Source organism: Babesia bigemina, assembly GCF_000981445.1.
Source record: "Babesia bigemina genome assembly Bbig001, chromosome : II".
Lineage (NCBI taxonomy): Eukaryota > Apicomplexa > Aconoidasida > Piroplasmida > Babesiidae > Babesia > Babesia bigemina.
The window spans coordinates 2215464-2242959 of record NC_027217.1 but is presented as its reverse complement, the minus strand read 5'-3'; the positions used below and the strand labels follow the sequence as shown (position 1 = coordinate 2242959).

At 51.3% G+C, this 27496-nt stretch overlaps 11 protein-coding genes across 11 annotated transcripts; 4 read left to right on the top strand and 7 right to left on the bottom strand.

Annotated features, from left to right (window-relative positions):
- Positions 1 to 516: 516 nt before the first annotated feature.
- Positions 517 to 2257, top strand: BBBOND_0209970 (hypothetical protein; the record flags this gene model as incomplete). The annotated part of the gene is made up of 2 exons (XM_012912576.1): positions 517 to 894; positions 989 to 2257. The coding sequence occupies 2 exons, from the start codon at positions 517 to 519 to the stop codon at positions 2255 to 2257; spliced, it is 1647 nt and encodes a 548-aa protein (XP_012768030.1).
- A 1898-nt stretch (positions 2258 to 4155) lies between these two features.
- Positions 4156 to 4941, top strand: BBBOND_0209960 (hypothetical protein; the record flags this gene model as incomplete). Its single annotated transcript, XM_012912575.1, has 1 exon — positions 4156 to 4941. The coding sequence occupies one exon, from the start codon at positions 4156 to 4158 to the stop codon at positions 4939 to 4941; it is 786 nt and encodes a 261-aa protein (XP_012768029.1).
- A 2031-nt stretch (positions 4942 to 6972) lies between these two features.
- Positions 6973 to 7328, bottom strand: BBBOND_0209950 (hypothetical protein; the record flags this gene model as incomplete). Its single annotated transcript, XM_012912574.1, has 2 exons — positions 6973 to 7013; positions 7175 to 7328. The coding sequence occupies 2 exons, from the start codon at positions 7326 to 7328 to the stop codon at positions 6973 to 6975; spliced, it is 195 nt and encodes a 64-aa protein (XP_012768028.1).
- A 615-nt stretch (positions 7329 to 7943) lies between these two features.
- Positions 7944 to 8213, bottom strand: BBBOND_0209940 (hypothetical protein; the record flags this gene model as incomplete). Its single annotated transcript, XM_012912573.1, has 1 exon — positions 7944 to 8213. The coding sequence occupies one exon, from the start codon at positions 8211 to 8213 to the stop codon at positions 7944 to 7946; it is 270 nt and encodes an 89-aa protein (XP_012768027.1).
- Positions 8214 to 8789: 576 nt separating this feature from the next.
- Positions 8790 to 10502, bottom strand: BBBOND_0209930 (hypothetical protein; the record flags this gene model as incomplete). The annotated part of the gene is made up of 1 exon (XM_012912572.1): positions 8790 to 10502. One exon carries the CDS (start codon positions 10500 to 10502, stop codon positions 8790 to 8792), a length of 1713 nt encoding a protein of 570 aa, XP_012768026.1.
- A 2174-nt stretch (positions 10503 to 12676) lies between these two features.
- On the bottom strand, positions 12677 to 13012 carry BBBOND_0209920 (hypothetical protein; the record flags this gene model as incomplete). Its single annotated transcript, XM_012912571.1, has 2 exons — positions 12677 to 12909; positions 13009 to 13012. The coding sequence occupies 2 exons, from the start codon at positions 13010 to 13012 to the stop codon at positions 12677 to 12679; spliced, it is 237 nt and encodes a 78-aa protein (XP_012768025.1).
- Positions 13013 to 15178: 2166 nt separating this feature from the next.
- Positions 15179 to 16075, top strand: BBBOND_0209910 (hypothetical protein; the record flags this gene model as incomplete). Its single annotated transcript, XM_012912570.1, has 1 exon — positions 15179 to 16075. The coding sequence occupies one exon, from the start codon at positions 15179 to 15181 to the stop codon at positions 16073 to 16075; it is 897 nt and encodes a 298-aa protein (XP_012768024.1).
- Positions 16076 to 16259: 184 nt separating this feature from the next.
- Positions 16260 to 17507, bottom strand: BBBOND_0209900 (hypothetical protein, conserved; the record flags this gene model as incomplete). The annotated part of the gene is made up of 1 exon (XM_012912569.1): positions 16260 to 17507. One exon carries the CDS (start codon positions 17505 to 17507, stop codon positions 16260 to 16262), a length of 1248 nt encoding a protein of 415 aa, XP_012768023.1.
- A 523-nt stretch (positions 17508 to 18030) lies between these two features.
- Positions 18031 to 18699, top strand: BBBOND_0209890 (cyclophilin, putative; the record flags this gene model as incomplete). Its single annotated transcript, XM_012912568.1, has 1 exon — positions 18031 to 18699. The coding sequence occupies one exon, from the start codon at positions 18031 to 18033 to the stop codon at positions 18697 to 18699; it is 669 nt and encodes a 222-aa protein (XP_012768022.1).
- A 178-nt stretch (positions 18700 to 18877) lies between these two features.
- Positions 18878 to 23246, bottom strand: BBBOND_0209880 (CPSF_A domain containing protein,putative; the record flags this gene model as incomplete). Its single annotated transcript, XM_012912567.1, has 2 exons — positions 18878 to 22843; positions 22881 to 23246. The coding sequence occupies 2 exons, from the start codon at positions 23244 to 23246 to the stop codon at positions 18878 to 18880; spliced, it is 4332 nt and encodes a 1443-aa protein (XP_012768021.1).
- A 208-nt stretch (positions 23247 to 23454) lies between these two features.
- BBBOND_0209870 (WD domain, G-beta repeat containing protein, putative) lies at positions 23455 to 26614 on the bottom strand (the record flags this gene model as incomplete). Its single annotated transcript, XM_012912566.1, has 6 exons — positions 23455 to 23712; positions 23749 to 23825; positions 23864 to 24662; positions 24701 to 24802; positions 24838 to 24966; positions 25004 to 26614. The coding sequence occupies 6 exons, from the start codon at positions 26612 to 26614 to the stop codon at positions 23455 to 23457; spliced, it is 2976 nt and encodes a 991-aa protein (XP_012768020.1).
- Positions 26615 to 27496: the final 882 nt, after the last annotated feature.

The following is a 27496-nucleotide window of genomic DNA, read 5'->3' as shown; positions in this document are numbered from 1 at the left end:
AATGTGTTCTATAAAATACTCTACATCTGTCAAAAGCGTTTGTTAAGTATCCGTGCAAATGTGTTGTTCCCCAACCTCGTGTCTACATCTCCCGACCGCACAGGGTGGCACACACCCAGATACACACCCTTGTTCGGTAGCGTTAAAACCTCCTACCGAGTCGGCGGAGTCCCGGGTCCGGTGTTGGGGTTTGTAATTTCGGCTGCCGGGTTGCCATTAGGACTCCGTAGGTTGCCCTTGGTCCCGGCAATTTGCGGTCGGTGGGACACCTTGCCCTTCCTTCTTTTCGGGCTTTGTACTGGTCCAACGAAACGCGTTGTTGTCTAACGGTTACACCACTGTAGACACGTTCAGATGTCTATAAATTACGATTTGACGACCACGTGTGTAATACCTGATCCAGTAATTCGGCGTAAGTTGAATAACTGGATTTCCTGCGTAGTTCTCACGTCGCACATAGTACGCGACGCAGACCTTTAACTCATATAGTGTTTTCATGGGAATCGCAAAGACAGCATGGAAGCAATGGGTGTAGGAGGTGACAGTGAAGTTGGAGGAAAAGAACCTGTTGAAGGAGCTGAAAGCACTAAGGTAGACAGAATTAAAGCAGACTACGGCACATTTGGCCAGGTGTTGTACCACGTGGTGTCGTTCACTGAAGGCTACGAGCAGCAGGTGTTGTACTTGTGCATGAGGATCTTCGAGTCAACTATGAGCTTCACCAAGAGTCAGCTGACAGTGCTGATGACCGTGTCTATCATGTCGCGGTTGTGCTTCTCGCTGGTTTGGGGGTTGCTGGCGGACGCGTTTGAGACTAACCTGGTGATGGCTGCTGGGTTGTTATTCATGGGCATCGCATCGATTCTGCTAAGCGCCACATCACGCTTCTCGTCGGTAGGTTGCAAGCGTCAAATTGATCATGGTTGTGCAGATCGTTTTATTGCGCTTCTTACACGGTGCCGCCTTTGGTTGTATCTACCCAGTGCAGCAAAAGATCATCTCGGATGAAGATGATGATGAGAGCGGTAACAGCAGCACGTTTACCCGTATTCATGCGCTGAATTGCATTGGGCGCATGTTATGTGCCGCAATAACCACGGAGGCTGCTCAGAACATCTTGCTGGGATTTATCGGCTGGCGCGTCTCATACATTGTGTTGGGCTACCTGTGGATTTCGGTTGGCATCGCGATTGTATTTGCAATGCATACTGAGAGGGTACTCATCACTCCCTATGGATCCATGGATAAATTCATCAACCAAATATCCGGCGCTTTTAAAGCGGTTTTTACGAATTGGTCCGCTTTTCTGTGTATATTTACGATGTTGATTGCGGAGGCCCCGATGTGCACCCTGCCGTACATGATCACGTACCTGGAATACTTGGGTGTGTCCGACATGAAGGTTGGCATTGCGATTTTGGTCACTACGATTGGCGGAGCAGCAGGGACTGCGGCTGGAGGAATTGTTATTGATAAAATTACAGGTATGCATAAAAAGTATGGCGAACTTATTGCTGGTATCGTTGTGATGGGCGTAAGACTGATCGTTTGTGTACTGTTCTTCGTGTCGCCGGCCCCGGATGGACGTCTGATGTGGTATCACTACATAGAGTTTGCGGTTCTTGGTGCGACCTTGGTCACAGTTGGCGGCGTGGATAGACCCATTATGAGGAAAGTAATTCCGGACAGGTACCAAGCCAGCGCATCGGCCATCATCCAGTGCATATCGGGTATATCTGTAAGCGTGAGTTTCGTGGAGATCTTCGCGTACGTGTCAGAGAAGTTGCATGGTTACGCCCCGTCAACACAGGCGATTGATGACATGGATGCGGCGCTGAAAGATAACAACACCGAAGCCCTACGGAAGTCGACCATGTACATGATCGTGATAGGTTCACTGCTCAACATCGCTTGCTATGGCGCGTTGTTTGCCACGTATGAAGAGGATAAAAAGAAAATCGAAAAGGAAAATGTGGAAGTATGGAAGGAAAGGAAGGTCATACAGGAAAGAAGGGATGAGATGAAAAAGAAAGTAGAAGAAGTAGAAGTGACCTTGGAACAGCTGTTAAGAGATGGAACATCTCCGGATGGTCTGTACTTACCGGGTATTGAAGGGGATATGGCAGAGTTTGAGGGTTCGAGAGGAAGCACAAGAAATGACGATGAACTGTTAACAGATGACGGGATACGTGAATTGATAAAACAAGGGGAAAGAACGTTCGACTTAGAATCTAGAGTGAGTATGCTTCGAATCTAAGAGGTATAAGTTTGCTGCTAAACAACCCTGAGCATACCGATGAAAAAGTTATTTCCGGTTTCGGTATATTCAGGCGCTTTCCATCTTTTTAATGGTGGATGCATTTGTAAGCGAAGCCACAGTCGTCGAGCAATAATAGTTGGTAAAAGGATTTTAAGTTCCTTGACTGACGATCATTCACAACGTTATACCTGTCAAACGTAGTTGGAGGTGAGCAGACGTCTTTGGTGGTTATACAAAAAGGATAACCAGCGCATCTTTCATCGCAACAGTATAAGGAAGACAAACGTAGGCAACACAGCTGTGCTTACTTCGCAGTTTTCGGGGTACATCCACACTATCATCGGGCATTGCAAGGGTGTGACTTCGCGTTAACCGGTCCCCTCCCGGTGTGCCTCGTCACATGCCCACCCGTAGCAGGCGCTCAAGGTATTAAAGCAGAGCTTCATTCTGCGCCGGTGAGTTTCAGGATGGCGGTTATTCAACTTTGTCGCAGGCTTGTATGTCACGTCGGTTTCAGTTGAAATCCAGACTGACGCTGCTGGCGACCGGGTCCCATGACACCCGTCTTCACGTGGAAACCTGGTAGACATTGTTCATAGGTTCTTGAAGTTACTCGAGCGTTGCAATATCAGGTGAAGACTCTGTATGTTATGCACAAATGCATTTTGTATACTAGGCGATATGCGCTGAGGCCGGGTGTCCGCGCCGCGATGAAATGCAATGTGATACAAGACCTATATGTTTTAATTGTAGCTGTAAATGTAGTTGTACACTGTGAATGCTGTGATTTGTGTTTTCCGAAATAAGGAACAGCACTGCGACGGCCATCTCATCGGTTGTGCGGAGAGGAACCAATGCAAAGTCTACCACTGCCAAGGGCACTTGGTCATGGACAACGATAACATCTTTGGCAGAAACCGCGTAGAACACGTCAACTGTGAAATCTGCAGTACCTTACGCGTAGCTGGTATATAACCGCTTAGGGAGTTTATGTCCCATCTATGTAAATGTAGTTATCGAGAATGCTTCCCGAAATAAAGCCGGAAGCCATTCGCAAGGTGAGGCAAGCGTTTTCTTACCGCCATCCGTATTGCAATACACGGCTACGGCGAAAATGTCAAGGGAATACTGAAGAGATTGACACTGACAGCTATTACGCCTGTAAACCCGTGAAGTTCACGTAGCATCACAGTATGCTTTAAATCTCAGCATAATAAGACTGCCATCTCAATGTAGTCAATGCGTTCATTTATCAATTAGTCTGCTATTGTGGCTGCAGCTGACATCTCACTTGTGCCATCCAGCGGTGGCAGAGATCTATGATGCTGACCGCGGTGTCACACGTGCCGGCAACCCATTAGTGCCCTCGTAAGTGATGTTTCGGTTTATCTACTACATTAGTTTATGCTTTGGTATTTATGTTCTATGGCTCGCTTAATGATGCTTGGAGAAGTGCGACTGGGAGACCTGATATGTGATGCCCGGTCATGGTCCGAAGTGATGGCCATTAGACAGCGCACTCTTCTACACTACTGACAACCCGTCGTAATATCTCAAGGTTGATACATGTAGTCATATTATCCCAGCATACATAGGTTCAGGACGTGAAAAGTTAACCAAAAGTTGATCACGACAGTGACATGCGTGTTGCATGTAACATTAACTGTAGATCTGATTGCGATGAGCCGATATTGTCGATTTCGCTCCTTCACAGTCCACCTAGTCGGTGTATAACCTACTTTGAATGATTAAATTCTGCACTTGTATATTGGAAGGTAACGGCACTTGCGTTGTGCTGATCTTCCATCAAGCCTTGGCTGTATAAACACCGGCCTATAAGTATAAGAGGCTACACGCGTCTATATTGGTCAGTTATTGTATCTCATCATCACAAAATGGTGTACACTTCGTTGACTGAAGCTCCTCACAACCTCAAGGAGGCCATAGACTGGTTGGTGGCCTTGAAGGGAGATGATGCTGAAAAGAACTTGGGTGCTATGGGTGCGGCAATCCACAAATTTCTCGCAGACAAGCCTGTTGGATTCACGAAGGTGCCAAATCTCGAAGAAGTTAAACTTATTACCAAAGAATTCCTGAAAAATCCCGCGCTTAAAGAACTGTGGCCCACAAAACAGGTGCTGAGAAGGTTCAACGAGGTCATATTTGAGGCACCAAAAGCCCTACACAGGTGGTTTGGAGATGTCTACGATAGCGATTATAAGAACGTCATACAGACCAAGGGCCTAACTCCTGAAACTATCGCAAAACAGTTATCTAAAGCTGTAGATGGTTGTGAGAAGTTCTTGGAAGATGTAAAACACCCCGAGCAGTACGAGTCTGCTTATAGTTCAGAAGCAACTTGGGAGAAATCATGTTCCGAAAAGCCGGAAGCTTGTGCAGTGGTCCTAGTGGGAATCGCGCCAATGTTGTACGCAGGTCTGCGTTCTATGAAGGTTGCGTGCAAAGTTGCAAGACTACCTCAGAAGGTAAAGATTTATGTGCCATCTAGTAGCGTGGGAAGTGTACTGCTAGCTGCTGGTTACCAGGAAAAGCAATGGCCCACTGCAATGACCCCTTTATATGTCGCTAAGGCGTTGAAAGGTGTAACTTATCAAGTGTTGGTCACATTCTACGACCTCGCCGGATTCTGGGCGTTCTATTGGTTTGGTAATAACGAATAAGGTGTAAAAGGGGCTACTCAAAAGATGCTTATTCAGTTTCAGCAATGCGTTGGCATAATAGGAACTCTTATGAACCATAACTAATGTATAAAATGTAGCAATAGCCATATTTATGTATACCAGCTCCATCCATTACACTGGTATCGTCATGAAGCAGAACAGAGGTATTAACGTTTATGTAACATCAAGAATGGTGCAGCTTAGCGTGCCGTTCTTCTAACGTAAAACGCTTGAATGGCAATGAACCCAACAGGCATTGTGTAAAATTCCGCAGTTTATACATAATGCTGTATACCGCTTTGTAAATTGCCCTTATGCTGCACAATCGTTGTTGACTTGGAGTGGCCTGCCGCCTATCCATTACTGAGATGCATAACGCCTGTTGAGTTCAGGGTGCATCAACGCACCGTATATTCTACCACTTAAAAATGTAATGTTTCATCATAGCTACGTCCCTAGTAGACAGTATATCATTGCTCTTAGGACAGCCAAACGTGAGCTTCTTCCTACGTGTGGGAAGCGTTTATATATAGGCCTTGGTACATTTCTTGGTCTGCCAATAACTTGGGTGAGCACGGCTTTTTTTGTCCAATTTGGTTGCATACGGCATAGTCACTGACAATTCATTCTCTAATAAAAGCGAAATGCCGGTATACGCCGAGGGATAAGCTATGATCAGACACTAGCCTAATGTAACCAGACAGAAGGACATAAAACGTGAAATACATGCACGACTCACCAATCCTGGTTGTATTTTAGACTTCACTGCCATTTTTGGAGGATAGAATTATCAGCATTTTGCCTATTGATCCGGTCATTTGATCCAGCATTGACGCCGATGTAGCCACACGCCGCCGTCCACGTGGCGGCAAGAGTGCCAGCGGGGTTCGCAAACAATAAACGCAAGTTAGAACTTCTAATTGTAAATATGGCTGGTAAACGCCAAATGGCGCTTAATATTGAAAGACGGTCTAACTACGTGAGCAGTTTCATTACACAGCCGTGCCTCACCCACTGAATCAGGAATGTGCCAAAGAAAGTGCATCTACATTATGAAAGATTCAACTGTTCGCTTTATGATGTTGAACACCAAAAGTTATGATGATGATGATAACAGCACGATATGCAAATAACAGTGTGCTCCAGTTGGTAATCTACGTCATGATCAACTAAAGCATCTCAGGCACGCCCGGTCAGTAAAAATTGAAGGACTTCAAAACGACAGTACCCAGTTTGAGATGTTGCGTTGCTACATGCGGTTACATGCTACGTGTGTCGGGCAATATTAGAGATATCGGTATGGTGGCGTGAAGTGAGCAATGGACGTTTTCTTGTTTCTGTGGCGTTGGTACAATGCGATAGTCATGTGAGGAATCTTATTCGATTATATATGCCGTTATCATGTATGTTAGTGTTGTGTCAGCTTCAGGAATTGGAATTGTTCGTGGCAAGTTACCAGGGGACGATGCGCTGAATGTAACAGAATAGATCTTACGTGACTCAAATTTTACAGCAATGGTTGATAGTCAAGGTACGTTATCCACTGCAGTTTGTCCTTAGTTTGTTGTTCTAGATTCCCATTACCCCCGGGTTACGTCATTGTGCTCTTCCTTTTCGATAAAGTTGCTCAACGGTGTGCAGCTACTACCACATGGGAGCAGATCGTGTCGATCCTAACGCTGCAGAAATGTGCATTTAGTAAAAATCCTGGGGCATGCAAGGCCTATTGCGTGTATTTTTTCTCTGTCATCGTCGCCATGCTTATCGGCGTAACATACTATATATTGCGGCACCCAATCCGTTTTTTAAAAGGCATATTTTGTTGCCTTTGGTGGTTATAGTCTACCATCACGTATTTCTATAAACTTTAAAAGTCTTTCCGCCTCACGTAGAGACCACATCCAAGTTACACGTACTACTGTATTTTAGGCGTCGAACTATTCAGCGGCTCATCGCCGCGCGCAGGCCGTTCGCAGTGGTGGAATAGGGTGTGACTTAGTGCGAGCGACCGACACTAGAATTCACGCAGTTTTATTGTGGTTTGCCCAAACGGTAACCGCGCACTGACGCATCTGTATACACTTAGTGCGATAGTATCGGTCGTGAACAAGTAAATTATGTGCACGGTAGGCAAAATGTTAGTGCGTAACCGTTGCAATAAACCGTTAATCGACTACTTCCTTTAGTGAAATGCAGTTTAGCCCAAGAAGAGACTGTACGAACCGTTGCCAACTGGACTTAGCTTTGTTGGGTTTATTAATCTCCTCACCATCCTCCGGGGATTCCCTAACCTTCTTCAGAAATGATGCAAAATATTTTTCTCTATGTGCCTCATCTTCCTCACGTTTATCAATTGGAGCGCGTGATAGGGCAACGTGTCGTCCCATGGTTCGATGCTTGACTTGTTGTCACTCAAATGGGTAGGCAGTTGGTTGTGGTAGTCAGACAATTCTGCAATATCACTCGATCCGCAACCTCATTGCGAAGACCCCATTGAATCAGGTGTCCATGCTCCCAACAACCCTTGAACATACGGTGGAGCAGCTGTGTTGCTGGCCGCGCTTGAATATGGCACATCTACACCTCATATGCTAGATTCGCTCACATCTCACCCATTGCTGCCTCTGACGTTATCACTGTTTCGGACATTATTGGGTGTAGCGATGCTGCTTTCCCCTCGTGATTATTTGTTGTGCTTTCCGTCATCAGCATTCGCAATTTACTGGAGGATTGCACGTACAGATGCTAGAAAATGAGCATCAGCATTTCCATCGTACGCTTATCTATAGGCACGGTTGAATCGTAAAACTGTAGCACTGTATGCTAATACTGTAACTCATCGCATTTGAATATTGGCGGTGACGTGCAACCGTCAAGAACGGCTTTCAGCAGGCCCATTTAATCTCGACATATCTGAACATATTCGAATGTTCGAGACGGCATTCTGTTTTCTTCTACGAGTTTGTTCAAAAGATAAAGAAGTATCCTTTCCAGGTACGGCCTCACGGGATGTGGAGCTGCGTATCGATCAACAGCGTTATCTTTGCCACCAAGTCAGGCGCCTCCACGTTTGTCTGCTCGGAGTGGGGCATTGTTAGTTGTTCTAATTCCTCGAAGTTCACCTGTGGGCCATTTACGTAGAGCGGTGCGTTCTCGTTGAATAAATTGGCCGGGTGCTTTGTATCGATATGAGCAGTTGATATTTTCGCAAAGGCGACAATACAGATAAGGCTAGGCAACATTTGACGAGTTATCAACGTCGCATTCTCCATTTTCCCCGTTCTACGAACACCTATGAATTTTTATTGTCAAAGTTTCAACGATTTTAAATTGCCACTACCGTGTTTCATAGTAAAAACTGATGTGTGATGCGAACTGTCAAGATGTTTGTAAGATATGCATTTGTTCAATTGTCACACCTAGACATGTCTGTTGTGACGAACCTCACTGCTATTCATCTGCATGTATAAATGACAAGTGAAAGGTACGGTTGTACGGCAGTGGAACGTTACTGTCCCTGATGTTGAAATTGCATATGATCTCTACCTTTCATAACAATCCTGGATTATAAAAGTCCGTCCTATTCGACGGAGTCCGTGAGTAACCCCTGTGAGGAGACTGGATAGATGACTGTGGATGTATCCATGTTACTAGCAAAGCACCCAACCAGGTTGCAGTGTGCGTGGTTTTAATAAATTTGCAATGCGACACCTGCCAAGCATAGCCGAAAATGACGCCAATATTACAAACAACCATGGAACAATTATACACGATAAGGCTAGCAAGTGACAATGTGACTGCGATAATTATTACGTCGTGCCAAGTAACTCGGAAGGGTTCTCGTCGAATTAACTGGCGTCATACAGTGATAGCATCTTCCCGCCTTTAGTGAGTATTGCCTTGACGTCGATGAGATGGGAGGCCTTGGTGGTCAGTAGATGTGACGTGATGCGTATGATGTCCATGCGGTACAGGAATGTGTGGAGTATGTACAGCGCCACGAGAGACCATAGTGCTACCAGGCTATAGAAGAAAGGCATCCGGATGTGCCATATGAGTTGGTCTATTCGCCGGAACAATTCGGTGAAGTGGTCTGAGTGCAGCACTTGTCTGAGTTGTGTGTTGAGGTCTCCGCAGCGCATGGCATAGTTGTCGGTGACCAGGAGATTTGCGTTGCGATACGTGAATCCGTAGCGGTAGAAAGTGGGCAGTGGTCCGCCGCACTTGACAAGTGATTGGCAGTGGCAGGCGTCCTTCCCGCCGTGGGTGCCAGGTTTACAGGGGCATGTGGCGCAGCCAGAAGCCGTGCAGTCGATGTTGCCCAGCGCGTGTAGCAGCGATGCCAGCAACTCCCAGAACTGCCATGCCAGGTAGATTGTCCACGTGACGTATAGCCCGGCGTGCTTCGGCGGGTAGCTGTGACAGGCGTGGAGTCCTAGGGGTTGGAGGTAGGGAGCGCAGCCACGGGGTGACTTGCAAGTGGTGTCGTTGAAGAGGCTTGACAGCGCATCGTGACTTTTGTGGTCATGCCCGGCGAGCGATGCAATGGCGGTGGTAAGTCTGTGAGTTTCATAGCTGCCGTGGAGCTGTGTCCACAGTGGGAAGAGGCTGTCGATGCCGTCGGTGTTGAGATGCGATATGAAATCGGCGGCGGCGCTGTAAGTGCCGCCACGGTGCCTAACACGGTCATGATGGTCCCACTGCCGTAGCACCTGAGCATACAATGCAAACACGTCGGCCAGTGATGAGGGCGCGGCGGGGCATAGATAGGACAGAGTCCGACAGAGCACTAACAGGCATGAGTCGGCGTCACGGCACATATCTCCGAGGCGCTTGGCGAGATCCCAGCCAGTGCCACTTATGGAGGCAGCGAAGCCAAGGTCCCAGAAGCCGAGCGGAGTGAGGCACTGCTGACCGGGTTGGTTGGCGGCACAGTTGGTACATTCAATGGTCATGTCAGATGCAGTGAGGGTATGCGGCAGAAGGCCTTGACAGCGGTCGGAGAGGAACGACTGGAGCGGCGAAGTGGGCGGGCAGCCGTGGGTGGAGGTGGAGGAACTGGTAGTGGTAGTCGCAGCAGTTGTACTGGTACTAGAGTAAGTAGTGAATTGTTTACACTGCCAGTGGTGTGATTGCACCTGCCGGCCGTACGCGCACTCCCGCCACCCCTTGACCCGGGCGGTGCTGCGGCAGCACTGGGAGTACAGGAAGTGGAGCACTCTACACAAGCGACATACTACATCACGTAGCATATCAAGCAGTGCGTCAGGGTCAGCTGGGTAGTGGAGCCTGGCACGGTTGTTGGAGAAATCCACCGAATATGGGTAGGCGGCGAGGTCGAAGCCGTGGCCGTTGCCATGGATGGCGGTGAGCAGGGTGGTGGAGCGTGAACATGTTCTGGCGATAGTGAGTGGCAGGCTCTCAATGCACTTGGCCATGACAGGGTCCTCCTTGTTGGGGATGTCGCCGTCGTGGCAACAACGGTTGAGCAACCCCTTGCAGTGCTCAGGCAGCTTGTCAGCAACACGTGTATACTGCAACCCGGAGAGCCACGACAGCATGTCCCTGATCGTTCACGGGTATCGTGGCTCAGGGGGAACACGGATGTGGGAGACCTGGAAGTATTGACACAGGGTGTTGTAAAGCAGCGATATGACGTGGACCAAGTTAATCCCATTTTTAGCGGCTCACCTTCGACCATCACATCGACAAATACGTCCTCAATTGGGGTGAATAGCAACTCATAAATCCCACCGCCAGTAAACATGTTGTTCAACTCGCGGTCCTGCCCACTCTCGTTACTAGACACCGTGTACCGACACCTGGACGAGCCAGTCGATCGCCTCTCGAAGGTTCTCGGGACAGTCTGTCAAGGCCTTCGGCGCCATGCCGCTAGCCTCGGACAGTCACATTGCCAGGCAGTCAGGGCCTGCGCCGCTGCCTATAAGACAGCATGGCCAAGAGGCCATGTTTGCTTATTGGGAAAAGTTGCAAAATTAGGCGCTGACGCGAGTGACAACGCAGTACCTTATGGCACTAAAGCGAGGCACATAACTCCTCACCCCAAAACTAGATTCAAGAAAACATAGATTACAGACATCCCACCTACCTGAGGAGGGGGAAAGTCGCAAACCCAATAACCAATCAAGGACGGGACCTGACTATCATGGCAAGTTGGAGCAATGTAGGTGAACGAGACGGACCATTAAGTTTTCGATTGGGAGATAGTATGCGTTTCCAAACGCTGCACCGTCATGCCGCCAAGCCGTCTCCCGTAAGAGCAAGGGAAGCACCCAAGCATCCGCTATCACCCACACCGCCAAAGACGACAACGGCGTGTTTTACACCACATACATAGCACGCCCAGCAGGTCATATATAGACTGACAAAGCTACCCCATATTTATCTCTGCACTATGGTTTGGATGTTGCAAACATAACCATGGAGTAATGCATCAAATAAGTTACCGTTGAAACAGCGCCAAGTTTCGATCGCCACTATCCGACATCCTGAAATGCGTTAGCAACTACTCATCTGTCACAATTTGAGAGCATTGGGTCACCTAACCAACGACACTTCGCACTTCAATGGACCACCTAACTCTATTAATTGGCACGTAACCAAATGTACGTGAATTCATTCATAGTATCACTATTTATAAACAAAACTACCTAAGGTGATGTAAGGTCGAATATCCCAGCCATGATGTGATCAGTCGACCGATTCAGCTGATATTTCCTGAACGCCCTTCACCGACATCCAGAACTCACCCCTTTTCCAACACGATTATCATCGTGTTACTGATTAACATCTTAATACGAGGAGTTCAAAGTTTTGTTGTTAACTATCCCATCAATCTTTGGGCTGTTACTGAGTTGGGTGGCACCTATACAGTCGCACTTCGCATTTATCAATGTGACTTACTGCAACATTACATAACATCTTATAGAGTCTACCGTGAGTACATGACGATGAGTTAAGGCTGTAGACGTGTGCCTCTCCCGATTGTCCGACACGGCCAAGTACCTCATGGGTCACCCATCAACATCGCAGAATTTGTCGAATCTCAAAGCTACGTGTCACGTCACACTGAGTATTTGTTGTTAAACTCATTGCCGTGTTATTAATATGTAAAATTCTATAATAATGGCTGTGTCACACCTTAAGCATCAGAGCAACTAAAAATGAAACATAAGAATAAAGAAAGAATAACTGCAATAAATCCGACAATTACACTTGTTACGCCGTGCACTATTTACAAACAGCCATATAAACACAAGATCACGTTGTAGAATGGAGAGCCATAGTAATTATGTGATACCTTAAGGCGATGCTGGCCACTGAACGAAGCCGACCATATTTAATCGTTACGAATCGGCGATAAAACACACCCACAACCGCATTTATCAGTATTAATGAGACACATATTATCTATAAGGTAAGGCGAATAAGAATATACCAATGGTTGCCATTACCACATGGGATGAATGACATCGTATACCATTGACAGCAAAAATGGAGTATGGGTGGCAGCCTACTGCAATATGGCGCGACGCACACGACAGACATGGCCGTTATAAGTGGTATCGGCCATGTGCAGCCAAACACAGCACGTCAGACAACCATATACATAGATGTGGTATTACAAAAGACCGAAGCAGAATAATGAAATGAGGAACGATACTACATCAACTTTACAAAGCTGATGCGATATTACAATTAAGAATAGTCTAGCTCAATATAATGCGGGTTCGTGGTCGTACATTGCTGGGACACCAATGAAATCCTTGGCATTGTAGAAAGGCCGTATATTCATGCTTATAGCGGCATTCATAAACGCTTTAAGATAGGACGAAATGGATGCAACAAGTATGGTAGTGCTAATCGCCTTAATATATCGTCTGTTCATCACCCATTCTTGCGCAGTAACGAACAACGTACCTGAAGTGTGAGTGTCATCGGAGAGACCTACCTTGAATTACTTTTACTGATTACAACTACATAGATATATAGATTGATATGACACGTACATTTGGCAACGATTGCGGCATGTGAATAACAACAAACCCATCATTGCGTCATCAGAGGTTGTCACAAAATTGCTTCTGGCGAGCGGCGTATGTACAATGTATCAGCAATTCTACCTACATTTCACACCAATATAGACAACATAGGCATTTAGTTTCAGAATGTCGTGAGAATTTTTATGAACTTCATTAGCAGCACATGGTCTACCAACCCGTCAACATGACATAGCGAACACTTCAAGAATCCTCCGATATTCCCAAAATGAGGAAAGTAACTTAATATAACCCTTAGTTCATCGCCTCACTATACCGTATCAGTCTGGCAGATAGCAGCTTATCCAACTCCCCTCATCTGTATTCCAGAATATCCGCTGCAGGGCCATCGCCGATTAATTTATCCGTAATACACACACTAATTGAATTAAATAATAGATGACATCATGGGTCATATGTAACGTCTTTCGCTGTGTCTACGATTGTAACATCCATGTTTAAAAATTATAGTAACCTTATCTGACTTAATCTGGCGCCTTTGTTGCGTTGATTAACTCAAAACATATCATATTTTTAGCGCTTTCATATGCTTGCTACTCCATCATTAACGTAATTAACATAACAGTTCATAGCAGTGCCCTGCGGAGCTAAGCTAATGTCAACGATTTGTAAGGCCGCAGTCCTTACCGTCCGTGCGCCGCATATATCCACAGGTGACTGCACATCGTGTTAGCTACCCCACTATTAATACATTCCATCATTCTACCACAGCAATCAATCATCATTATGATGCCAGCACACGTTGCAGTTGCCCGACATAATACGTTAAATGCCAAGTCGATGGTGATTAGTGTTTTTTTTGTGATTCACGTTAAACTGTATTTTGATAGTATCGTTTATCGAACATATTAAACTATTTACAATGTTCAGGTAGCATCCTCCCTATCTCTGAATACGTCGAAGTGTGTTGTCATCCCAATGTACGGCTTCGCACCAATCGGATGAGCACTCCCACTCGCAAGAACCAACTCTCAGATTTCCACTTCAATGTGACCAGGTTTAAATCACCAGTGGTTACAGAGTGAGCTGAAGGAACTTTCGTTACAACAGCGGAATGTGCATCGTCGATGCGACATGCTGGGGAGAACAACAATTCAAGCCCTACCGCCGCTACTGCATGCTAAACGTCATTTAAAACGTGGTATTGACAGATGGAACGGCTACATACTGTGAAGTGTATCAATCCCTGGGTGCTCTAGAATGGGAAATGACGATACGTTAGCAAAGGCGTGGTAACAATATACCAACAGCAGTCGCGTGACCGCTAAGAGGGGAATCCAGGACACAGTTTTGATTTTTCATTGTTTCAATAACTTCCCATCCCGGGCACTGAATGCTTATTCAATGTTTTCTAGGAGCTTACATCTTTATCGGCCATTGCCTCTGGTGATTGCAATAGAAGGAAGGAGTTGATAAGGCGGAACGATTATGTTTATAAATCAAATAATGAAAGTAAACTGCTTTGAAAGCTATACTACAGCATAATCGCTGACTACAATGCAACTGATCATGAAGGTGTAGTGGTTGGGAAACAAAACTTCGCCTCCGCTGGCGAACGTAGAGTGCTGCGGAGTAAATTATATCGTTGCCCAGGAAATCGAATGCACATTGCGCAATGCAGCAACATTATGTAAGCAATCTTAGTCACTAATCTCATGGCGCTGCAATATCAGCATTGTATGCAATACATTCGTCGTTATTTATGTCATGCAGATGACACCTTTTACACCCCGCGCCCAAAATGGGATTTCGAGCAACCGAAGCTGCAATTTCGGATTATCATCGTAACACAAGATGACATGAACTATTGTGTTACGTCAATAATTCATGTGTGTTGGATTCGTGGCGGTGTGTGACGATTCCATGTTCACCGGGTGTGTCATGCATCTTCGGCACAGGATTCTTTAACGCATTTTCTCAGCTGTGTTCGACGACAAACGCTAAGAGAGAAGACAGCGCCATGTATCGGATATGCGGTAAATAAAGTGTAAACCCCTCCATCTCCTACAATCCTTTGGGTTAGTTGTTCGTTGTTGCGCATTGTTGGTTGCTTTTGTGGCCTATAGTTTAGTAACAGGGAGCGTTTCAGGCAGCCGTCTGATTCCCTCACTTTGTTCTTACTTGTACATGGCCATTTGTATGAAGGAAAAAAGAAAATGGCAGAAGTGAAGAACAACAAATGTGAATGCCAGCCGACTGTATGTCATAACTACGGAGACCAGCCATGCGATGATCCCAATTGTACGAAGTGCAGGTTTGGCTGCCCCCCCGGATGTAAGGGCTGCGAAAAGAAATGCGGGGATGGAAAACCATGTAAATGCTGTACTCCTCGCTGTGGTTGTGAGAATGATTGTTATGAAAAAGACAGTAAAGGCCCGTGTAAAGGAAAAAATGGCGGCAAATGCAAGCGATGCGAGACCAAATGCAAAAATTCAGCGGACGGCACTTGTATATGTCATTATTGTAGCTGCGGAACGAAATGTAATGGCGTAATTTGCAGCTGCTGTAACTGGTGTGATCCGAGGAATTGTAATGGAGGTCCATGCGACGGCTACGTACTCGGCAGATGCGGAGCCGAAGGCCTCAAAGAGTGCAAAGGACACGTCAAATACGACAACTACGACGCCAAAGGCGACTATTACGGCGCTGTATTGAAACGCGAAACTAAAAATGTAATCACGTGCGACGGAAACCCCCACCCAGGCAAGGAATGTAATGGCAACAACTGCAATTGGATCCGTGGCGAACTGCAGCCCGACGGGTATTGCGTCAAGTTTTGCACCTACTGCGACAAACTATGCGGACAAGATAACTTTAGACGGTGCTGCACCATAGCCATTCCCTTGGTTATCACTGTGTTAGCAATCCTTATTTTTAGGTTCATGCTTCCCGAGAAGTACCACGCGATTACGACTAAAATACGCGCTGTATTTCCCAGTTCTCCTAGGCACCCCGGAAGATCCCTGAGTAATCTAGTCGGTGACAGAATTCCCGAGGAAATGAACGTTGACCGCTACCCCGCCGTACGTCCAAGGGCGTACGCTGGCTTGTAGAAGACGGGTTGTCGTCACATCGCAGTTAAAAGTTCAATGAAAATGAAGTGGCGGATGCCAAACGTCAAAATATACCGATTGAAAATGTAGCCAGCTGTCATGAAATAATCTGAGAATGATATCACAACACACGATTTATAATTATCATTCATGATTATGATTTTAGTACTTTCATTTACCTAAACTAGGTGCGCCTAGAAAGAACTACTCTTTTGCCTTCCTCTGGACCGCCATCCAGTATGACAAACGGCCCTGGAATTTCTGCTAGATGCTCGCGATAAGGCGACGCTTTCTGTCTTTTGACAAGTCCCCTTTCAAGGGCGGGCGTTACTGCACGGAACAGATAATCGCCAATAAGGGGCAACTGCGGTGATACTTCCTTGCGATACTTGGACACTTCTGCGTTACCCTGCTGCACGACACGCAGATCACACAATCCTAGCTTTGTAGACATGATGCCTCCCACCATTGCAGTCCCGGGATCGGAATACGTGTCACCCCTCATAATGACGTCTCGGAGGTGCTTGATGGCATTCACGAGCGTTGAGCAGTGATACTTGAGCAGCTGTAGGCGTTCTGATTGAGGTGTAGCCTCACGCTTAAGTACATCTAGAACGACTGAGCCAAGGAGCTCAGCCTCAACCTCGTACTGGCATGGACCATCGTCTCCAGCACCAGAGTCGTTGCTGACCGTTTGCACTTGCGTCAGGTCAAACCTGACGTGCCCTTCGCTGTGTATGAACGTATTTCGCGACTTCTTCCGGCGTGTAGTAGCGGAGCTGGTGCTGGGGAGCTCACGCACAGGCACGCGGTACTCGAGGTTGACCGCAACCCTGTAATCCAGATGATCTTGATCGCCAGTTTCGCCCGAATCGTCGCCCATCTGCGACTCCCTCGAAGCACTGCCAGTGGAGACGTTCCACGTGAGCAGTTTCACCTTGCGTATGGCTTCGAAAGTCTTGGCACGTGCCGTTGTCTGGTTCTGAGGTACACTGATTCTCACGCTCTCCTCGTACTCCGGCAACTTGAAGAAGCGGTCGAATGTCAGCACTCCCATCTGCGTCTGCCAGTCCAGACGGTCATCGCTGATCTCGGCGACTTGCTTCAGGAACCCGGACGCAGCCTGAAACTGTCCGCTTGACACGCTCGACTGGAACCTGACCGATGCCCGTTCGCTGAGCAAGGCATCGGTCTCAAGCGGCAGCGTGAACCGTTGCCCATCATACGTGTTCTTGATGGACCCTAGACGGACCTCAATTTCCAGCTCGCAGCGTGCGGCGCCTGAGGTCGCGTCGAAGTCTCCGTTCTGCAGCGCATCGGCCAGAGGCCCATCTAGGGACAGCGAATCCAACCGCTCCGCTAGCCTGGAGGCGATGACGTCAGAGTCTACGGCAGAGCTGCCTGCGATCGTACTCGTACACTCAGCTACCATCGGTAGCCACGGTAACGAATAGACATGATACCAGCAAACCAGCTGTTATATAGGTCTGTATATCAGGTGTATTTTATCCGATTATTTGGTCGCGAAGGAACGCGACAGACACCAAGTTTGGTGCGCACACACGCGTGTTTATGGGTGATTGTGTGTCACACCGGTGATACAACAGCTGATAATTATTGGACAATACCATTGACAACACGATGGCTTCTGCCAACTGTGACACAACCAACAAGGGTACCGCAATAACCTAATGAATGACGCGGATTCCGACACATGGCACAGGGCGCATCCGCACACGCCACGGTTGTGGCGGACGGCCGTAACGCGCGCTGAGATTTACACGAGGCTACCAGGGGAAACGCCCGGACCTCTTTTGCTTCGCATTCTTCTGTAGTTCCGCCGCGTACCCCATTAACGCCGGACGCCGCCGTCGTGCCCGTGCCTCACTTAGCCACATCACCGGCAATCTTTTGTCAAAGAAGCCTGTACCTTCCACACTTCATGCAAACAGCAGATGCCATTAGGTTTTAACAACCGCTGGACATTCTGCCTACCTGCACTCCTTGCTCTCGCAACCGCTGCTGCTGCCTTCCGCGTAGTTAGGCGCTTTGAGCCCGCTACCTTCCTCGCTAAAGGCTACACACAACCTTTACACGCCGAATCTTCAAGCACAATGTCTCGCTCCCGTGTGTTCTTCGACATCGCCATTGGTGGCGCGCCGTCCGGCCGCATCGAGTTCACCCTCTTCGACGACATCGTCCCCAGGACCGCTGAGAACTTCCGCTCCCTGTGCGTCGGTGACAAGACCGTGCAGGGTGTGAAGTGCCACTTCAAGGACTCGATCTTCCACCGCATCATTCCCCAGTTCATGTGCCAGGGTGGCGACATCACCAACCACAACGGCACCGGCGGCATGAGCATCTACGGCAGGCGCTTCAACGACGAGGACTTCTCCGTCAGGCACAACAAGGCCGGCCTGCTGTCCATGGCCAACAGCGGCCCCAACACCAACGGCAGCCAGTTCTTCATCACCACCGTTGAGTGCCCGTGGCTCGACGGCAAGCACGTCGTGTTCGGCGAGGTCACCAGCGGCATGGACGTCGTCAAGAAGATGGAGAAGCACGGCTCCGGCAGCGGCGCCACCAGCAAAGAGGTCAAGATTGTTGACTGCGGCGCGCTTTAAGCTGCTATAAACCTTCCGTCCTAATGTATGCGCTACGGCCGTAGTGTCGCGTAATCTCATTGCACGCATCAGTGTGCGCTACTGTAGCTAGGTATTATACCGTTGTTTGTGGCGTGCTGTACTGTGAGGCCCTGTCGCCGCCGGCTTCAGACGGCGACGGGCGCGCTGCAAAAAGTCATCACCTGCGCAGCCGCCGTATGTGTTCGATTTCCAGCGCCAGCAGCTCGTGCGAGTAGAACATGCCCTGTGACTCCTTCTCGGCGATGGAGTCGAACACCTGCTGGCGCAACGACGGGTCCAGGTCCACGAAGCTCTCCACGACGTCGCCGTCGATGAACGCCCGCGGCGGGGAGACCGACCACCGGTTCTTGAATGAGCGCCAGTGCAGGTTGGATATATTCCCAACCTTCTTCTGCACCCTGTTCATGGCCTCCTCCACGAGGCCCAGACGGTAGAAAAGGCGGTCGTCCTCGAAGAGGCACAGGCGAATAAGCGACCCCGCGGACGTGGCGCATGTCAGCACGCACTTGAACCCGTAATTCCAGAATTTGTTGGGCCGAGAGAGTCCGCGTATGAGGTCGTCTGAGACGTCGTGCGGGGTCGATACCGGCACGTCGCCCTGCAGGCAGCAGAACCGACGGTCGCATTGCGTTGTGGTGCAGAATGTTGGCATGTCGCGGCCATGTGCCGACTCCACCTTCGGAACGGTGTTCTCTGCCGGCGGGTTGGCGCGTATCCGGTTGATGTTCTCACCGTGATGAAACAGCCCCGCGTCTTCCACCCTCATGGCCTCGAGGTCATTGGTCGCGGATCCGGGCTTCCCTAATACGTGGAAGTTCCCCGAGCTGTCGGACACCACACAGTGCGTCTTGTCTATCGCCGCCACTGCAGTGCAGTAGACGCTGTTGAAGTCCTTGCATACTTCCCGCAGTTCGTTTCCTCGCCAGCGTAGCATCCGGGCTGAGTTCATGAGGTCGCCGACCACTATCACATCCTTGTATGCGTCCAGCGAGACCACGTATGTGCACGATTTGTATTCCGCACGCTCCACGAGCTCAAAGCTGCCGTAGTCATCGTCCGATGCATGCACCGCCTCCAGCTTGTGCGTCTTGGCGGTTTGGGCGTGGCTCTGGCTGACCGACGGCCTGTCTTCCCTGCGCAGCGTCATGACGGTGACGGCATCGTTGAGCGCCACTACAAGCGCGTTTGAGCACGCCGTCATTTCCACGATGCCGGCAGAGAGCGCGGTAACCGTGCGCAAGAAGACTATGTTCCACGAGTCGGGGCCGCTGCTCACCACGTCCACAAGGTAGATGTGCCCTTCCCTGGGCACCTCGTCCTGGTCAGACACGCGCGAGGTGCCAATCGCGATCATGGTCCTGTGGCCATCAAACGCCACCGTGGTCACGCCCGACACCACATGGCGTGATGGTATTTTGAGGGTGTGGACCACCTCCTTCGTCTTGAGGCAGATGAACTTTGCGCAGGGCTCCAGCTTGCATATCCCCGGCAACGGTATCATTGACGATACGTCAATACACCGGAACGCTGTGCCATCTCTCGGCACTGCGCCTTCCGAGTCTCGTGTTGGTGAGCGATGCGCCTGAACCGCGCTGCGGCGGGAGATGCTGCTCTCCGAGTCGGCGACAAGCTCACCGACGCACCCCACCACAACGAGGTCGGACTCGCTATGGTAGCAAATCTTGTCGAACGACCGGCCGCTGCAGATGGTCTCCACGTGTAGCTGGCTGGTGGAGTCAAGCTCGCCGATACAGAGCTGGTCCCGGTTGCACGTGTAGAGTAGCGGCACCACGTGCCCAACCTGCCTCCCGGAATCGATGCTGCATATGGTGGCGATATGCGGCGCATTCACCGGCACGTACTCCACCTTGCCCTTGTTCGCGTATATCAGCATGGGGTTGGCACCAGTGGTCACGATGCGCGAGGCGGCCAACCGGCAGAACCGCCCAGGCTGCTGACCCGGGGTCACCACCAGAGTCGCCAAGCCGATTGGGTCTTCGCTTATCTTTATGATATTCTCCAATGTCATGCCCACACAACCGCTGCTAAACGAGCTTTTGTTGTCGCCAACCGTTTTGCCGAACGTCAGCTTGTGAACCACCAGGGTACCGTCTGACAGCGCTGCGAATAAGAACGCCTTGTCTTCGATAATGCCGAATCGCAGCGCTGTGATCGCCACTCCGTAACCGCAAATGACTTTCGTCCTATGCAGCGTCTCCAGAGTCTCATCACGTAGCAGAACTACTTCCGTGTCCTCCCACGTGGCCAAGGCGATCAGGCCGCTTGGGCGTGCGGTCTTGAACTCTGACCCGCTGACGTAAGCCGTGGCAGACGTCTGCTTAGACAGCTGGCGCCAGCGTGGGACTCGCATGCCGCCCTCAATGCTAAGCACGAGTGCGACATGTGTTGACAGGAGCAGAAAGATACCGCCATCACACCAATGCGCATCCACCACCGCCACAGCCGCAGCGTCGGGATTGGCTACAACACCGGCGCAGCTGCAAATATCCGAAACGCTGAAGTACTGCGGCGGGAAGTCGTTCCCATTAGCGCTCACGACGCTCACCCCCAGCGATGTCACCTGAACTATGCGATTGCTACCATAGCGGCCGAACAGCACCGTGCGGGCGTTGGTCGTCAGACCAATGGAGTCGGCCGATACGGGCGCCACCACCCACCTAGGTTGGTCAACGGGATCGATGACCGTTCTGGCGGAGGTCCGCCTGTGTCCCGTACCTGGAAGTGCGATCTTGTAGAAGCGCGTGTAGTTGAAAAACACGCAGCACATAACGACCTCTGTTATTGCCGATTTGCCGTTGGAGGTGCTCACGGCGAAAATCCTGCGGACCCCCTCTAACGTGTGCGATGCGAACAGGTCTATCCCGACGCCAAGGGTGATGCTGCATACGCGGCCTTCCGCCCCGTATCCGCAGCACGCGAGGATAGGCGCCGCAACCTGGTTGCGTTGCGGCCCGAAAGTGAAGTCGAGTATGGGCCCGAGGTTGGTCTGACGCCAATTCTCCGAAGATTCTATGCGCCTATGCTTATGGTCGGCGCCGTCACGGGACTCGACAGAGCGCATCGCGTCGTCGCATTCAAAGGCGCTCATAAGACCATGGCTGGCGTGTCCGTCCCCGTGATGCATGCCGGTGATGCGGACCGTTCGGCAATTGCCCACCACGGCTGCGATGTACACGAGGTCGGGGGCGATCATGACTAGCGCTGAAGGGGGCGAGTAGACGCCGACCTTTGTGGCGAAGACGTCAACGATGGAGTTGCATGTGCCCACGTTTGCGATTTTGGATGCCGGCAGGGAAGAATCGGTCGCTTCCACGCGCCGCTTGAGGGCGCTGTTGATCGGAGTGCGCGACTCCACCAGGTCAAGCAGGTACAAGGCTCCCGTATCGTCTCCGACCAGGTAACGGCGGTTTTCCTCGACTGTGCAGTGGCTGGTTATTTCACCGACCGATATGTCCATGTGGAAGAGCTTGACATTCCGCGGATCCCGGAAGGAAACGAACCCGATGGCCTGCGAACCCAGCAGCAGCGCGCCGTCGCTGCATCGCGGACCTGCGTTGAGCTTCAAGGGCACGAATCGCGTGAAGCGCTCGGCCAGCGGGACGGACTCCCCGAACAACGGCGAGCACCCGTAGGCTGTGAAGCGCCGGTCGCCGTCGCAGTGCTCGATCTCGAAGAACAGCTGCACGCCACAGTACCAGAACTCCGCTCCCTCGCCGTCGTCGGCAGCAGAGGCGCCGCGGCGATGCGCCGCTATGAGTAGCATCTTGGACTCCAGTACGGATTTGCGCATTTTAGATCTGCTGAGTTCCGTGAATGACTCGGATGCAGCGGCGAGTCGGGATGCAGACATGTTCGCACCGACATCAGCACGGCGGGCTGCTGCAGGTCCCGAAACCTCCCTCAGGGCAACGTCGAGGAACGCGACGTCCAAAAATGTGCTTTCGCCCGTGCGCATGGTGATCACGTGGCCGATGTTGAAGTAGTTTTCGCGGTCCAGCACGACACATTTCAGTGTCTTCTTCTGCCCGTGGAAGAGGATGAAGTGGTACCCTGGGTCTATCCGCAGCACCACGTCCGACTCAATCTCTTGCGCGCCGATCTCCTGCACAGCCTTAAGAGCACATAAACCGCTGCCTCACCTGTAAGGAGACCAGCGGCCTCGATGCGAACTTCCCGGCTGCGGCGTCGAATGTCAGCAGCAAGAGTAGCATGTTGCAGGTCAGCGCGAGCAGATGCGACTGATCGGCTCCCGGTGGCCGGAACTCGATAAAGGTGAGCAGGTTGGTGTGGGCCTCGATCGTGGCGGTGAGCGTCGGCGCCTCCGGGCGCTCGTCGCCCTCAGCGTCCGATTGGCCGACCTTCTCCAGCGAGTAGACATCGATGCGCGACTTCTTCAGGCACACCAGGTACTCGCGTTCCGAGCCCCGCGCCAGGCGGCAGCGCAACGCGCCCTGCGTAGCGCCGCCAGGCGCCGACGTCACGAAGTACGTGTACAGACGGCTCATGATTTCACCTCGACGAATAATACTGTATTTGTGCCATAGTTTATTGACTGTGTCGCCTAATATAGCCACCGGAGCGGCGAGAAAATTCCCCCCCGGTGGCGGCAGCCTTCCACCTCCACCGGTTAGATGTGTAGCGCATTTGCTACCTAGGCATGTGGTCACGTTGTGTTTATAAGCCTTAAACGCGCAATTCCGTACATTGTCTTCCTCATTCCATCTGGAGGTGCGTCAGGAACTTGATGAAGCACGAGATGCGTTCGAAGTGCCGCTGCAACGCCAGACTATCCTCCTTCAGGGAAGTTCCCAGGCGCGCCAGTGTGTTGCACGTTTCTCCGCCCCCGAGGCTACTCAGTTGGTCGCCGTGATAGCGCAGGAACACGTGCAGCAACACCTGCAAGGCATCGGAGTGCTTGCGGCTGGCCTGATAGTACTCGAAGAACTTCAGCATTGTCGTCAGCGCCTCCTCCTGCAGCTCTTTCGTCGTTACGCAAATACAACCCACCTTATGCTCAACGCTCAGCATAGACAGCGCCAGGTGCACCCCGGAAGGCGACTGTGCCAGCAAAAAGGCCATCATGTCTGAAACACGTTACAATCACGTAAAAACCCGGTCCCACCTTCATATTTCTTTGGCGCCTCCACCTTTGCCAGAATAAGTTTCTCGAAGTCTGGAAGCGCTTCCGACGAGCGTACAATGCGCTTTCTCGTGCTAGACGCCTGTTCGTCGAGCGTGCTGTTTTCTGTGGGCTCCACGAAGACCAGCTGCCCGTCCTTGTACGTCGTCGGCAAGAAGAATGGCAGGTCCGCAGGGGCCTTTGGCGGCTCTATAGGCTTGCTCTTCTCCTTGATCTCATCCAAAAAGAGGATGCTCTGCAGACGCCCCGAATTCATTCCGGAGAGCGTCATCAAGCCTTCCGCCAGCGGCTCGCTGGAGGAGCGGTAGTCCACCTGCATCTCCACATCGCCAGCGTCCGACCCCTCTGGCACGTTGGCGTCTCTGGTGTTCTCGGGATCCGACTCGTCGTTTACCACGCACGGCAGCTGGAGCAACACGGGCTCCGACGCCAAATCCTTGTACAGCATAGTTTTGGCGTTGATTTCGAAGACGTGCTTGTTTGCGTACCGGAGGATCATGCCCGGCGCGTTGTCCACCGCCACGTTCAGGAAGGCGCCGGACGAGTCGATGTTGACCGCTAGCACGCTACCAGTGAACTTGGCGTACTCCACGTAGCAAGCGGCCAGGATGTCATAAATCACCATGGTAGAATCGCTAGCATTGGCAACGAACCAGCTGCCGTTGGGGTGAAACGACATGGAGGTCACCTTTCCATACGGAATGGTGCGGATCACCATCTTGCCGATGACGTCAACCAGGTATATCACGCCGTCGGAGCACGCCAGCGCAGTGAGCAAGCTCTGCGAAAACATGAATACTACGCATATGTTAGACTAACTCCGCAAACAGCGAGGTAGATGTGGGCACCTTTGGGTATCTCGGGGTCGTAGGTGCTCTTAAGGGCGACAGTAGCGATGTCCCACACGCGGATGGAACGGTCCTGGGCACGTTAGTCGTTCATAATCGTAAACCTACCTCGCTGGAGTTCGACACCGAAATCAGTTGCGTGCCTCCCAGCAGCGACATCATGATCACGCGTGCCGGGTGCGCCGGCGAACGTGCGCCATTCGCTTTAACGACGAACTCGTCCTCGTGGTTTGTGCTCTGCGGCGCTTATGACACGACACTACACACTGCATACCTGCAGATTGAAGAGATGCATGCACCCATTGTCGTAGCCGACGGCGACGTAGTTGCCGCAGCTGCTGATGCAAACCGCCGTGGCTGGCACCGAGACGTTGGGCGCGCGCAAGACCGCCTCCACCAGTGACCGCCGATGTCCGCTCCAAATATGCACTGCCGAGGTGTTTTTGTGGCACGTTGCGATATTGGGCCAGTCGTAGTGCCTCTGGTAGCAGGTTGCGATTGCGGTGATGGGCCTCAGTTTATTCTTCGAGGCGCTGGTGGAGAATGTGCTGCATCGCAACTGCTGAATGGTCGACGCCTTTCCCAGGTACCCCACGCCATCAGCGCTGCTGCATACCAGCAAGTCAAGCTCGTCGGCGTCGTATGTTTTCATCAAGCCGATTTCGCCGATGAGCCCCCGGCGGTTCTTGAGTTCGCGCAGAAGCTGCTTGTCGGAGTCCATCGCCCACAGCACCAACGCGTTGTCGGTTCCCGCGGTGATGATGTGGTTGGCGCTTTCGACGTACATGATGTTGCGCACCGCGCCTGCGTGGGCATGCTCAACCACGCCGAAGGTCCGGAATTCCGTGAGGTCGAAAACCACAATGTCGCCGTTCGCGGCACCTACCAGCAACGCTTCTCGTGCAATCGCGCTTTTCTCGCCACGCAGCAGCATCCCCAGGGCGTCGTAGACGAACACCATGGACGTCGCATGTTGCTGCTGCTTCGACAGGCGGAACGTGCCCAGCGACTGGTCAGACTTGATGTCCGCCAGCACCACCTCGCCGCTCCGGTACGCCACAGCGACGATAGCGTTCGATTTGAGCTTGGACTGGACCATCGCCGTGACTCCCTGCCCGCCCTCCTTAACCTGGTGCAGCAGCACCGGGTCGGGGAAGCGGAACGTGTATATGAGACTCCCCGTGGAGACGTTGCAGAGATGCACCTGGCCGTTGCTCGACGCTAATAGCACCTTATTCTTGAACCCGGCGAGCGGGATAAGCATCTCGATGGATATCCCGTCCGACATGGGTATCGTCTTGCTGGGTATCCATTGCTGGCTTTTGTTCTCAGTTCCCTTATCACTACCGCCATCAGCGCTACTCGTGGCGCCATTAGCCACTGCTTCACTTTTACCGTCAGTTGCAGTGCCGCTCGTGTGTTCACTTGGCGGTCGTGCCACACCAGCGCTCCGGGCACCCTTGGCCGCCGCTGGAGCTGGGCTAGGCTTCATAAGCTCGTACGTGATCACCTCCTTGCTGCTGAAGGTAACGAGGTGCCCGTCCACGATTTCGATGCCCAGCACCGCCGCCGAGTGCTTACTGTCGATACGGCGCTGGTCGTATCGGTGGAATGCGTAGATTGCCCCGTTGCCCAGAACGACGAACACATTTTCCAACAGGGTTGCGATATGCCGGATTTCGTACTGTAGCGGCAGCGACACGAATGCGATCCGCATCGCAAACGCGTCGTATACTGTGAACTGTCGCAGCGTCGACGTCACCACGAAGGCCGTCGTGCCGATCACGTTGAGGCAGGTGGCGCGGCCGTCGCAGACGAGGCCCACCTGCCCGGAAGGCCGGAACACCGACGTCCTTCCACGCTTCGCGTGAGCGTCGTCCCACATCCTGGCGGAATCCGCATTCGATAGCTCCCCGAGGCTGGCACGCTCCGCGGAAGTTGCGTACCCAGCGCAGCGCGCTACCGCAGTAACCCACGGCGTACTTAAGTACGCGGGGTATGGCCGTCCATTTTATATCCTTACAGCGGTATCGATGGTGAGGCAACCAAAAAGTAGGAGTCACGCAACGGGCAGGCACCGAGCGGCCGTGAGGAGCGTAAGCAGGAAAGTAGGGCATTTATCGGCGTTGAGCCGGTTTCGTCTGATTGCGCTGCCTGCTAACAATTCGCACCGCAGTATGCTGCTAAGAAGGTCGTTATTAGCGGTAAAACCGCGTCGTGTGCTGGATATGAGTTTGTGCGAACGCAGCCCCGCGAGACGGCTGCTTTGACGACGGACGCCAGACACACTCCTACGGAAGACATCGTATTATGCGCTTATAATTACTTGTGGCGTGGCGACGGCAGAGGAAGGCGCGTAGAAGACTGCGCAGCGCCGCGACTGCGTATACACCCGTACGATTAGAACGCCGTGGAGTGTACGGTTACACCGAAACGCCCTGTGGCGTACCCTACGGCTGCTAAACAATTACACATTTAGCGCGTTAGACGCGTCTGTAGACAGTTTGTCCGTGCGCTCACGTTGCGCTGCGCAGTACTCCCTCGCTGTGTGGTGCGACGCGCAGTTAACGGCCGCTCATGGCGGAGCCGCCTGCCGACTTACATCACATTTTGCGTTCCACCGCATTGAAGTGTCGATATACCGTCATACCTGCACTTTCGTTTGCCTTAGCACAGAGGCCGGCTCAGCGGAAGGCAACGGAGTGAACGCGCATCACTTCAATCGTCCCGGCGGCGCAACGCAACCGCTGCAAGACATCGCCGAGAC